At 35.8% G+C, this 14,237-nt stretch overlaps 1 protein-coding gene across 1 annotated transcript in view; it reads left to right on the top strand.

Moving 5' to 3' along the window:
- LOC106881378 (E3 ubiquitin-protein ligase RNF185) overlaps positions 1–14,237 on the top strand; it is a 41,279-nt gene that overhangs the window by 23,938 nt on the left and 3,104 nt on the right. The window contains exons 2-4 of the mRNA XM_052967037.2: positions 4,605–4,736; positions 9,060–9,114; positions 9,263–9,380. Of these exons, the coding sequence (XP_052822997.1) occupies positions 4,605–4,736; positions 9,060–9,114; positions 9,263–9,380 (305 nt within the window). The remainder of the gene's footprint in view (positions 1–4,604; positions 4,737–9,059; positions 9,115–9,262; positions 9,381–14,237) is intronic.

The raw sequence follows: 14,237 nt of genomic DNA, 5'->3' as shown, positions 1-14,237 counted from the left end.
CTGCCAAATCAGACTGGAGCCTGGTGTTGCCATCCGGTTTCACCAGTCCTCAGTCAAATCGTCCAACCCATGCTAGCATGGAAAGCGGACGTTAAACGATGATGATGATGATGATGATGTATATGTAGTTTGTATATATTATACGAAATGGCAGACCAGTTCCCTAACATAAATGGAGGTCTATACAGGGACAATTGTCTGCTATACCTCCATAATGTTTCTTCCCAGCGTATCCAAAAGGTTAAAAATAGGTTTGCTAGATTCTGCAGGAGAATGGGTTTTGGTATCATTTTTGAGGATGAGGTCTCTGTAGCAAACTTTCTAGACGTAACTTTAGACTTACATAGTAACACACACTTTCCTTTCCATAAACCATCAACTAATCTCAAGTACGTAAGCCCTTTTAGTAACCATCCAAGATCTATCACTAGTAATTTGGTTAAGAGTATTTCAATCAGACTTTCTAAACTTTCCTCTAACTCCCACATTTTCAATAAGGAGGCTGACTTTTATAATTCAGCCTTATTGAAGGCAGGTTACAAAGACAAGTTAAGATACATCAACTCAATTAGTGATCTTTCGTCTTTTGCACAGCAAGATATCTCCTCTCCTAGCAGGGATAAACCCATTTCTATTTCTTCCCCTTCTTCTCACTTAATTGAGAAAGTGGCACATACTTATAATCATTCACATAAGGGAGGTGGCCTAACTGGCTCTAAACACCTTATTTGATTGATTCATTTTTTTTATTCCTTGTATTGTTATTTTATTGCTTATCCCCACATGGAGATATGTAATACACTACAATTACCAAAATGCATTGATATAGAAATAAGTGAAACAGCAAAAAAAAAAAAAAAAGCAAGGTACCTTTTGAAAAGTCATCTGAGGAGACACATCTGCACCTACAATGTTCTATGACTGTACAGAATCACACCTGCAAGGTACCAGTGCATGATGAGTTGAAATGATTGTAGCGAGTCTCATGAATTCCTCTTTCTTTCTCATTATATATATATATATATATATATATATATATATATATATAGACAGACAGACACACACACATATATACATATGTATTCTCTCCCCCACCCTACTCTCTCTCAAGTGGTTGAATATCGAAAAGGTATCCACTTGTACAAAACCTGCCATCTACGGGACAGTAACTTCAAATAAAGCAGAATTGCCCTCTTTTCTGACTCAGTATATGTTGCCGTGAAATAAGTCACTTCCTGACATTCATAATATCATCATCACTGATGATGGTGTGCTCTTTGCCCACATTTCAAAGCTTTAAGAAAAAGAGTTTATCATAAATGGGTAACATTCTACTATGTCAAATTGGGTAAATCTGTTATATGTTTTATACTCTGTATTGTTAAACTGTTTAATTACTGCAGCTCTACAATTTCATTGAATTGATTTAGTGTGTTCTTAATTTTGCAATTGATAATTATGTAATTGTCTGTTGACTGAACCCAGTTCATCTTGGAGAAGCTTCTTAATCTACATTTCAGTTGAGATTGAAAGTTATCTTTGTAGTCATTATATATATATTTTGGAAAAGTAGGGCTTTTTTTTCTTAAGTTGTTCCATTTTGTTATCAGCTTCACAATACTATTATTTGTTAATATCTAGTACCATGTAAAAAGCACTCATGCCAGTGCCATGTATAAGGCACCCCTGCCAACACCTCATAAAACACTGGTGCTGGTGCTATATAAAAAGCACCCACTACACTCTGTAAAGTGGTTTGTGTTAGGAAGGGCATCCAGCCATAGAAACCATGTCTAAGCAGACAGTTGGAGCCTGGTGCAGCTCTCTGGCTGGCCAGCTCCTGTCAAATTGTCTCACCCATGCCAGCATGGAAAATGGCGATTAAATGATGATGAAGCTATAACCAAGTTTATTATCCACTTTCTATAGCCCTTATATCAAATGTGTTCAACATTGTTTAGCCTCTGTTCAACCCTGGTCAAAGCATTTAAGACCATCCTGTCTTGTGTATTTTTATTACATTTTCTAATGTACTTCTATTTTATAAGATTGCAGAGTATGATATGAGTAGGATTTGGCTGCTGTTTCTCACAGATCAGACTAAGAAGTTCTCTTGTCTGATTGTATTGAATGTATTTTGTTAAACCAAGCTCCATTTTGCTGTTAAATTTAACCTATTTATTCATCAGTCAAGTGCAGTTGAAAGTGTTATACAAATCCTCTGAAATCATTAATTCAGGTCATTGATTTTTTGTATCATATTGATATACATCTTGGAATTAGAAGCCACAGTTAAAGAAATTTCCTGCTATGGTAGTTTCACAAATTGAGAGAGTATGAGTAAAAATTTGGGAGAGTTAAATCACTCTTTATCTCTGTCATTCTACTATGCCCCCTTTACATAGTAAACGGAGCATAGTAGAATGCTGTTATTGATTTCATTGAATCAGTCTTGTGTTAACTTTTTTTAGTAGCTCAAGAGTGATAAATCAAGGTCAGTCACAGTAGGTTTTGAACTCATTTAAATGTCATAATGATGTCATTGTTTCATCTAATTTTTAATTAGTGTTTTATCTGTTACCTTTTACTTGTTCCTGTTATTGGCCTGTGGCCATGCTGAGGCACTACTCTGAAGGATTTAGCCAAACAAATTGACCTCAATTTATTTTAAGACTGGTACTTATTCTTGCTAAACAACTGAATTAATGATATATAAACAAACCAATACAGGTTGTCAATTGGTGGTAGTGGACAAACACAAAGACAGACACATACATATGTAGGCTTCCATACAGTTTCCACCTAATGAAGTAACTCACAAGGCATTGGTGAGTCTGGGGCTATAGTAGAAGACACTTTCCCAAGGTGCTGAGTAGTGGGATTGAACCAGAACTAAAATTAACTTCTATCTACACTCCTAAATGGATTAATAGAAAAATAGTTGACTACAATTTGTTACAATAAAAATATTAATATTTGTGCATGTGTGTACACAGCTTTTTAGAATTGCCCCACTGAGTGGATACTCAGCTTATTTCACAGGAAGTGTTTTTAGTTGTAATATAAATAGCACACAAATGGGTAAAATAAGATAAGGATACATAATGGAATCATTGAAATTTTAAGTATTTTAGGACTGCTGGAAAAACCATGCTTGTTAATAGTTCTTATATAAGAATAACTTATTCAAAAATGCCTAATGCTATACTCCAAAATTAGTAATGTATTTCAGTAAACACAAGTGTATTTATTGAAAAATTTGCATTGTTAGAAGAATTGTGCAGAAACTAGTTTGATGTGAGGTAAAGATATTTATTATGAAATGATTTTACTTCATTTTAAAATAATTGGCACAAGTAGCTATTTCGTTCATACTTCTGTCAGATTAATCAGATACAATTTTATAAATTATGTAAATTAGATATGTATGGCTTACTCAGAAAATGAGATACCAATTTCTGGTGTTATGCATTAAGTTGAATCTGTGTTTATTGAAATATTATTGGGTAGCCCTATTCAGCATTAATCAAATAAAACATGGCATAAGAATAGCAAAAAGATCATACATAAACTAAGTGTATTCAATAAAATTGTAATTTTTTTATATATCTTTAGAAATAAGAATTTTTCAATATTTACCTTTCAATCAGTTTGAACTCCAATCTTTACAAATTATCTTAACCCTGTACATAATACCAGATAGGATTTGAACTACAAACCTTTATTTATGAGAGACCCCTCCTCCAAAAAACAGCATAATCTATTAGATTATTGAGGCATGTGTCAGTGCCTGGGAGATTAGAATCTAATTTTATAAGTTAAAACTCTAAGCCCTTACTGAAGAATTCAAGACATCATATTGTTTGAATTTTTGATGTTCGATAGAATCAATCTAAAAGCTACAATAAAAGTTTAAAAAGTTACCAAATCAACATTTAAGAGTAAACATAACAAAAGTAAAATGACCTCATTGTTATATTGAGAGTTTAGCCACTAGACTCATAAAATTGATAATTTACTCCATACAGTTTCAAAATTAAGAGTTGGTATTGAACATAAAATTAAGACATTTAAGTTCATGGTGAGTTCTTGACTGCAAGTAACCAGTCTAGTGTTTTAGCGTGTTGATTAACATAAATTTAAACTGCTGTTTCGTGCTATAGAAGTTTTCATCGTGAAAAGCATATTTGACTGTTACAGGCATTGGATTTTTGGTATTCTCATCAGAACTTTCTGGTGAACCCAATGCCCATTCAAAACTGATAGTTATGTCTACTTCTGTTTCTTGCTGTTTGTGATGTAATGTTACATACAATTCTTCTCATGAGTTTTGTCCAAACAGACTCTACATTAATTGCACCAAACTCACAAATCTTCATGTTTTTTTTTTTATTAAAGAGCTGTTGGACAATACATTTCCTTTTTGAATATAAACACAGCTTTAAGGAACCAAAATTTTTTTTCTTTTAAAGTTAAATGAAATGTTGATGTTTAAAGATATTTGAAGCATGCAATAATGATGAATTGGAAATATCAATTTGTTTAAATAAAAGATTTGCCATAATTTAATTATCTAATTTAATTTTTATTTATTTATTTTTTAGCTGGCCTTGTCTCCATCAATGGCTTGAAACTTGTTCTCATAGAAAAGTTTGCCCTGTTTGCAAAGCTGGTATCAGTAGAGATAAAGTGATTCCAATTTATGGTAAAGGAAGTAATGATAAAAAAGACCCACGGTATGTAATTAACGATTATACTTTGAATTAAGTGTAGTTGTCACTGAATTGATAGGTTAGTGATGAGTTCAATTAATATAAATCAGTTAGGAAATATCAAACAGAAGTGTTTGTTTGTATACCTTGAAATGATGCACAGGCTCATACTTTAAGTGGAGCTGTGTGCTTTCATTTTGCTTTAGGTCATAGGATATCAACATACGTTATTTTCAGTGATATTGCTTTATTTTGTACACAGTGATATATTCTAAATTATGTATTAACATTATGATTATGTTTTTGAAAAATGCAACTTTCATTAAAATACAATTATGCAATTCAGTGCCACAACTAATCAAATATTATAGATTGTTTATTAATATATCTTACAAACTTGCATATAAGAGTTTCTGCATAGCATTTTTATTGTAATTTTTTGAAGTTTTTTTTTCTTTTTGTTTTGATTATTTTTCTTCTTAGTATTTTATCGTCATGTGATCATCAAAAGATATCCCTTCCTAATCTTCTGAGCAGTCTTTTCATCTTGTTTGTTTTAAAATTACTGGGATAAATTTTTTGTCCTACTGGTTTCTAGGGAATTGGTGCCTTCTGTTCATAGTTAGGTAGCATGAGTATTGTGTGAAAAGCATTATTCTTTTCATGTCCTGAGGTCAAAGGGTGCTTCATCCTTCCTACAAGGGCTCTGACCAGAGTATATCATCAGATTTTTGAACAGAAAGTCTCCTTTCCTCAACACATGTAGGTTTAATTTGCCCTATGCTGGTGCTTTCAATACAAGAAATATTTTAAGTGGTGGGACATAGTCTGCATTTAGCAGTCTTTTGCTGGTATCATGCTCATAAACAAGCAGTAGATGTTTTCTTTGTATCTTCTGAATGTCTCCTATACAAGGACCTTTCAAAGTATTTTCTCCTAATTTTATATCAAAATAGTGTTAGTCACTAATTGTTGTGTACTATATATAAATTCTGCTTTAAACATTTGTATACCCAATATTTCCATCATCTAATAGTTTTAATTTTCTTATTAGCTGTATTAGAATTTTCAACATTTTTCTTTAAATGTTTCAATTTGTATATTCTTTTATGTACTCTTTGTGGCTGTACAACAAAGTAATGTTTCAGCACTTTATTTGATGTTAGATTAATTCATAATTCATACATTATGAACACACTGTTACAGTCATTGTTTACAATTTAAACATAAGGTGATCTAATGATAAAAAATTGCCTTAAGCACTTTTATCCAGCTGTGTGTAAGAAATTGTAGTTGAAGCAACATGCATTTCTTAAGAACAAAAGTAATTTATGGTGACTTCTGTTTATCAAGATCTTACTATTCATGTTGACCCAAATACCTGGATATATAAATTTGCTAATCCATAGTCTCAAGTCAGAAGAGCTCTATGTCTAGATAACATGAAATGAAGCAAGTGGAGTCGTGTGTGAAGCTTTTCACATTTAGTTGCGTATCATATCAACACACATTCTCAATGATTTTACTTTATGTTCTGCAGGCGGAAAGATATATATCTCTATTTGGGTCTCTTACCTGATATGTCTCCGTTATGCCTCCTTCAGCTGCCCAACTCTTGTTTCTTTGATAACTTCTTATCTCTATGCTTTTTATCTGAATTATTCATTTCTATCTTATATATTCATGCTGCCTATTTTCCATCTCTAATTCACTGCACTAAGCCACTATTAGTGACATTGGAGCTGTCTGACTGCCTTGTCTCTGTATTGCTTACTCTCTTACCAACTTGTACTATGCCATCTGTGTAATGCAGACTAGTGTTGGGTCAAAGCATATTCTGCCACCTTCCTATTCATTCTAACTTCCCATTCAAGATGCTTATGTTTGATAAGTGTGTATTGTGAGTGTGTATATATGTGTACATGTGTATATATATATGTGTGTGTGTGTGTGTGTGTATATATGTATATGTATATGAATATATATATGTGTGTATATATATGTATATCATCATCATCATCGTTTAACGTCCGCTTTCCGTGCTAGCATGGGTTCGATGATTTGACTGAGGACTGGCGAACCAGATGGCTACACCAGGATCCAATCTGATCTGGCAGAGTTTCTACAGCTGGATGCCCTTCCTAACGCCAACCACTCCAAGAGTGTAGTGGGTGCTTTTACGTGCCACTGGTACGAAGGCCAGTCAGGCGGTACTGGCAACGGCCACACTCAAAATGGTGTATTTTACATGCCAACTGCACAGGAGCCTGTCCAGCGGCACTGGCAACGACCTTGCTCGAATGTCTTTTCACATGCCACCAGCACAAGTGCCAGGAAGTCGACGCTGGTAACGATTACGCTCAAATGGTACTATTTACGTGCCACTGGCATGGAAGCCAGGCAGCTGCTCTGGCAACGATCGCGCTTGGACAGTTTTCTTAGCGCTCCACTGGTACAGGTGCCATCACAATTTCGATTTTACCTGCCCCAACAGGTCTCTGCAAGCCAAGTTTAGTGTCCAATGAAGGAAGGTTGGCATGGGTGCCAGTCGTTGAATTTAGTTCAATTTCGATTTCACTTGCCTCAACAGGTCTTCACAAGCAGAGTTTAGTGTCCAATGAAGGAAAGGTACGCATAAGTGGGCTGGCTACAGCCCTGGTAGAGGCTTTGGATTATGGTCTCACTTGACTTGCAGGGTCTTCTCACGCACAGCATATTTCCAAAGGTCTCGGTCACAAGTCATTGCCTCGGTGAGACCTAATGTTTGAAGGTCGTGCTTCACCACCTCATCCCAGGTGTTCCTGGGTCTACTTCTTCCACAGGTTCCCTCAACTGCTAGGGTGTGGCACATTTTCACTCGGCTATCCTTATCCATTCTCGCCACATGACCATACCAGCGCAGTCGGCTCTCTTGCACACCACAACTGATGCTTCTTAGGTTCAACTTTTCTCTCAAGGTACTTACACTCTGTCGAGTATACACACTGACATTACACATCGATTGGAGCATACTGGCTTCATTCCTTGCGAGCTTATGCATGTCCTCAGCAGTCACGGCCCATGTTTAATTTCCATGTAGCATGGCTGTTCATACACATGCGTCATACACTCTGCCTTTTACTCTGAATGAGAGGCCTTTGTCACCAGCAGAGGTAAGAGCTCTCTGAACTTTGCCTGATGAGATTGTTGAGATGCTTGAACGGAGATGTGTAGATTTGTGCTGCAGCCAAGAAGTAAGGTGGAGAAGAGGTTCCGCTAGGTTCCTCACAGGCAAGGAACACAGGTACAAGATTTTCTGGGCAGGGAACACTGACGGGGTTGGGAGCATGGGAATACTTCTTGCAGAGAAATGGGTTGATAAGGTAATCGAGGTAGCCAGAGTACGTGACAAAGTACTTAAGATTAGATTAGTGCTTCACCATAGGTTAGCTACCGTCATCTCGGCCTCTGCCCCTCAACCGGGGCTACCGGATGGGCAGAAAGACCAATTCTATGACACCCTTTTGCAGACTACCTCATTGACGAATGACAGGGACCTTCTCTTTGTGGCTGGTGACTTCAATGGACATGTTGGACAACGTGCAGGGGGCTTCCATGGTGTATATGGAGGCTATGGTTTCGGTTCCCGCAATGAGGCGGCAACCAGACTGCTGGAGTTCTGTGATGCAAATGATCTTATGGTTTGCAATACCAACTTCAGGAAACCTGCCTGTCACCTAGTCACCTACCGTTCCAGCAGACACACTAACCAAATTGACTACATCCTCGCCAGAAATAGGGAAAGAGGATGGCTTATAAATGCTAAAACCTTCCCAGGTGAAGAATGTACCCCTCAATACAGATTAGTAGTTAGAGACTTTGGGATCAAGGCTAAATGGATGCCCAGAAGTAGACCGGCTTGGAGGAGAAGGGTCTGGAAGCTTAAAGATCCTGCAAATGGACGGAGATTTAGAGATGTGTTACTCAAAGCCTTCGATGAAATAGAACAATACTTAATCTCTGTGATAGTACAACCTGTTGAAACCACAGGGTATTTGTCTTTTAAGAATGAGACTCATCAGATTTCTTCTGAGTGAATCACAAAATTAACAGACAAATAAATGTGATATTTGTGGAAATAGAAGTTCTAATTTATACCAGTAAAATTTGTTTAACCTAATTTGACAGGGTGAGAAAAGATACTCTGTAATATAATTGGTTTCAGAGTTGTCTAGAAGGCTGTAGATATGAAGTTCAAGTTCTGTTAGAGAGCTTGTTCTTTCTATTTTAAGTTAGTGTTTAGAATGTTTTATATCACAAATATGTACAATGTGTGTATACGCACATTAATATATCAATATATTGCAGGAATAAAATGCCACCACGTCCACCTGGCCAAAGAACAGAACCAGAAAACCAAAGTGTATGTATTAAATATATTTTGTTTTTACAGTTATTTTTGTTTATTTTTCAGTAGATTGTTCTTTTTATTACTATATCTTTTTGATGCTTCAAAGTAATATTTTAATTTTTTTTTTTTTCACTTCTCTTCCTTTCTTTTTGGATTCAAGGCATTTTCAAACTTTGGATTTGGAGAAGGCAATTTTCATATGACTTTTGGAATTGGTGCTTTTCCTTTGGGATTTTTTGCATCAACATTTAATTGGAGTGATGTCAGACCTGGCCCACGTAAATATCAACTATTTACTTATCACATATTTTTACTTTTAAGTTTTAGGATTGGAAGTATATGCAATTCATTGAATAATTTCAATATATTTTTAGCTCGTAATAGTTTTTAATTCATTAATATCTGTTATTTTTTTTATCATTAAACTATAGACATGATAATTTTATTATGATTTTAGAAATATGAGTCAGTTTACTGACTCATATTTTTAAAATCATAACGTAGAGATTACTTTGTTAATTAACAAAGTAATCTCTACGTTATGATTTTAAATATTTCAGGAATTGATTAGCAATTTAACTCTGGATTTTGTTTTATGACCTATTAGTGGAGGAGTGGTAACACTTTTTGTCAGGCTGTAAGAAAGGATGGGGTGTGGCCTGTAACTTATGACTAGGGAACTGCTTGCAACAAAGTTAAACTCTTTTAAAGGTTCCAAAGTCTAGATGGTATGAAACTGGGTAATGAATTAAGTCTACAACACATAGTGTATATGCGTTTATATATCAGTGTGTGTATAGCTGAGTGGATATATTTGTGTGTGTGTGTGTGTGTGCGTATATGTATATATATGCGTGCACACACACACACACACACACACACTTCACATAAATATTGATTATGGCATTGGAATTTCATGTCATTTATCCAGGTGTTGATTCTATGTATAGATAATTGTTGTTTGTGTCCATCTCTAACTCCACTTTGGCACTATCTGCATAACTTACACAAGTTGGGATTTGAAAAGTTGGCCTTGAGAAGTAGCTGAGCTTCCCAGAAACTGTTGCCTCCAGGTCACTGAAGTCAGATATGATGTTGATCTCTCCCTGGGGTAACTGCATTGAGGAGGTCAACAAGAGGAAGAGAGCAAAGTATACTGAGCTGATGGAAGTATGTTAAAACAGTAGGTGATGAGTAAGGTGTAATCTCATTGAGACAGAATGTAGAGGAGCTGCAGGGCCAGTCTCTCAGCAGGATATTCAACATGCTAGGCATCTCAGGTGCCAGCAAGTGGAGAGTCAAATCCTGTTGGCCACTGAGGTATTAGTAGTCACTTCTGACATCAAAATGTTAAGTTGAATTTTTTGTATTTTCTCTATACGATTTTTCCTTTGGCAACAATTTGTCGAAGATTGGTTTAATCTTTTGAGCAAACATTAGCTCTGCAGGCGACTCGCCTGAACTGGTATTTGAATTGGGCATTATTCTGTACATCCCTAAGAATTGAGTTAGTGCTTCGTCATTTCCTGACTCGTTCCCTGCTTTTTTTAGTGCTTGCTTAAAAGTGTCTATGAATCATTCTGCTAACCCATTTGACCTCAGGTGGTAGGGCGGGGTAAACATGTGCTTGATTGCATACATTTTTCAGAATTTCTTGAACTTATATCCTGTAAATTATGTTCCATTGTCTGATACTATGGTGTCCGGAATACTGTATCGAGCAACAAGTTCATGCTGGAACTTTATTGTTACCTTCGAGGTAGATTGATTGCACCTACATGCTTCCACCCATTTGGTAAAGCTATCAACAATGACCATTCACTGGTCCAGCGTAGTCTATATGTACCCTGGACCACGGACTATCTATCTCAAACCGCGATTGCTATTTTACTGGTGGTACCTCTACATGATTTTACGAAATTTTTAACATCCCGGTCCAATACTCATAACTCCTTATCAAGGCTTTTATTCTTGACATCCCTAGGTGTCCGCTATGAAATTCATGTAATATCCATTTTTGTAGTGCAGTTGGTACTGCCACTCTTTGTGCGTACATTAATACATTGTTGCAGGGTGAAAAATAGTTCACCTTTGTGTTTACCTTTCAAGGTTTCTTTCACTTTTATGATGTATTTGTCTTCCACTGATTTACTTTTTATATCTTGTACAGTCACTGGTAACTCCTGAATGACATTACACATAACGTTTTTAATTTCCTTTTCTGATTGTAATACGGCTATCACTGTATCTTCCAGCAGTTCTGCATTCTTTGGAATTAGCCTAGATAAACAATCTACGTGGCCAATTTTCTTAGAAGGAATGTACTCCATCTTAAAGTTGTAATTTATCAATGTTGTACCCCAGCATTGTTAGCGATATGTGTAGGAATTCCTTTCTTCGATCTGAAAATTGCTAGTAATGGTCGGTGGTCTATCTGAAGCTAGAAACTTCTATCGAGGAGAAATCTGTGAAATTTCTTCACAGCAAAAATAATCACTAGAGCTTCTTTCTCTATCTGACTGTAGTTTTTTTTCTGCTGCAATCAGAGCACATGAGGCATGAACCACCACCTTCATATTAACGTCTTTATATTTGTATAGCAAAACTACTCCTAATTCATATTCAGAAGCAATTTCTGCTGCAGGATTGAAATGAGCCAATGACAAATCGGAAATTAATTTTTTCTTTTAATATTCTGAAACACCTTTTGAAAGTACATTGCAAATGTTATACCCTCCTCTAGGTCATAACTGAATTCTGTTATAGAGTTCGATACACCATCTGGTGAAAACCAACTTATAATGTTTCCATACTTCCTTATTAATTCCAGCAACTGTTGTTCGACTTTTGGGTACTGTTATTCAACTCTTGGGTACTGTTGATCGACTCTTTCTGCTGTTGCAGACAAAAATTTAACTGACCTGCGTGAGTTTCAAATCTCATCCCCAATTATTACTCGTTGCCAGTTATTGTAGTATCGCCACTATTTATGGCGATACTTGTTTACACTATAACTGTGTAGTAACAATAAAATATATAACCAAGCAGGGTAACAACAATGTAACAATCCAATAAACTCTCCACAAACTATACATGAACCACCAAATGATATTCCAACAAACTACCAAAATGACACCTTATGAATTCCTGCGATTAACGCTCACTCTCTCTGTGTCTCTCACTCAGGCCTCTACTATTTATGGTCAGTTCGTCAAGTCTATTCTCAGAGGGGGTGTTGTGATTCTGGCCACAACAGTATGTATGTTGGTAGCTTGTACCATGCTTTTGCTAATTGTTTTAGATGCCTATGTAGTCATGAGTATAGATACCCTCTTGCCCCTTCCACCCAGCACAAGATAGAAATTGTAACAGCTAGTATTCATTTTCAGCTGAGCAGGCTGTAGTGATGTTAAAAAATATGCCTTGCTCAAGGATACAATGCAGTTGCCACCCAGTTCAGAAACCAAACTCAACTTCATTCATTATCATGAAACCAACTATTCGGTCACATACCTTTACTCTGTGTGTGTGTGTATGTATTTATATATGTATTGTGTGAATGTATGTATGTATATATATATATATATAATATATATATATATATATATATATATACATACATACATACATGTCTGAGTTTAAGTTTATAATGTGTTTCATGTTGGTGGTTTTATTTTGAAACCTTGCATTCTAGTTTAATGTCATCAATTAAAAAATGTCATTTGTGATGCATATTGCACTGAATTATCATCTAGTCTTCTTCTCTGGCATATTTTTCATTACCTTATCTGGTATAGTTACCCATTTTTAAGATGTTTTGTAGTATTTGAAGAGGAACCATGTATATACATCTTTATTGATTTGTCATTCTCTTGTGATTGGATGATCCAATGGGTGCAAATATTAATGCATTGGTAAAGATTGAATTTAGAGGTGAGAAAGTGATCAAAGGTGTTAGGTGTTTTGGTGAACCAGTGAGTACAGTAGCTGATGCAGATAGCTCAGAATAGCAATTTGGCCAGTATATCTGAAGCATTGTGCTAGAGTTACATTGACTGTACCTAAAATATGATTTCAGAAAGACTGTCATTCTTATCTATTTACCTTTCACTTTCAAGATCTCAAAGGTGATGGCAATAATTAACAATTATCTTGTTCACAAACTAACTTTCACCTCAGTAACCACTAATATTGCTTACATAGTGAGATCAGCTTGAGGAGTACCATTGATGAGTCTCAAGTTGAAATGCTCCAAATCTCCTTTGCTCTGTTGTGCTTAACATCAGCAAACCCTTCAACTATTTGGTATTAGAACATGAATTGCTCCCATAAGGTATCTATATATCAATTGTATCTTGGATCAGAAGCTTTCAGTCAGAACACAATGTATGGTTAGAGGGCTTTCCCTGACCTTACACTCTATTGATTTTAGTGTACTCTGAAGTGCAGTTATATCTTCTGTACATTAATGAAACTCATACTGCAGCTTCTAGCAATACAGTTCTTTAGAGAAGATATTGCACTTCACTCCTCCTGCATTTTCTTCATAACTTGATTTTCTCATGCTAACCTGCACAATGGCTATAAACAATAACTTTGGGGGTCATGACAACCTAGCCTCATTCAGCAATATCAAGACAGAATCGAAGTTATTGTAAATGTTAAGTGTTACACCTGATTGCTTACTGAACTGACATGTTTGATATCACCAAAACCGCATTCAGTAATATGAATTTTCTTTCAAGCAGGAAATACTTCAGTTCTGATCAATTACTGCCTTCTAATATGACCCACACTAGAGAATTTGCCCTCCATTATGAGATGGTGTTGCTGTCACACGTATGCATTAATGCTATTTGGCTTTGGCAAAAATTAAATTAACCCCTAACTCACAAATGTACTGTTTCTTTTACTACTACCACAATAGCCTCTAAATTCGCTAGCTACGTACTGTCTTTACAAGGCCCACTAGTTTTGTCTCTCTTCTTGTCACCATTACTGTCTCAACCTACCAGATTCCCCCCTACAAAACATTTTGCCAAATTTTTCTTTCTTAGAACTGTAATTCCCTCAATTTTCATAAACACCCACCTACAGATATTAAAGCTGAGCACCAGCCATATAACTCTCATCTA

The sequence above is a fragment of the Octopus bimaculoides genome, chromosome 1, assembly GCF_046866305.1.
Source record: "Octopus bimaculoides isolate indiv1 chromosome 1, ASM4686630v1, whole genome shotgun sequence".
NCBI lineage: Eukaryota > Metazoa > Mollusca > Cephalopoda > Octopoda > Octopodidae > Octopus > Octopus bimaculoides.
This window is presented reverse-complemented; position numbering and strand designations above follow the sequence as displayed.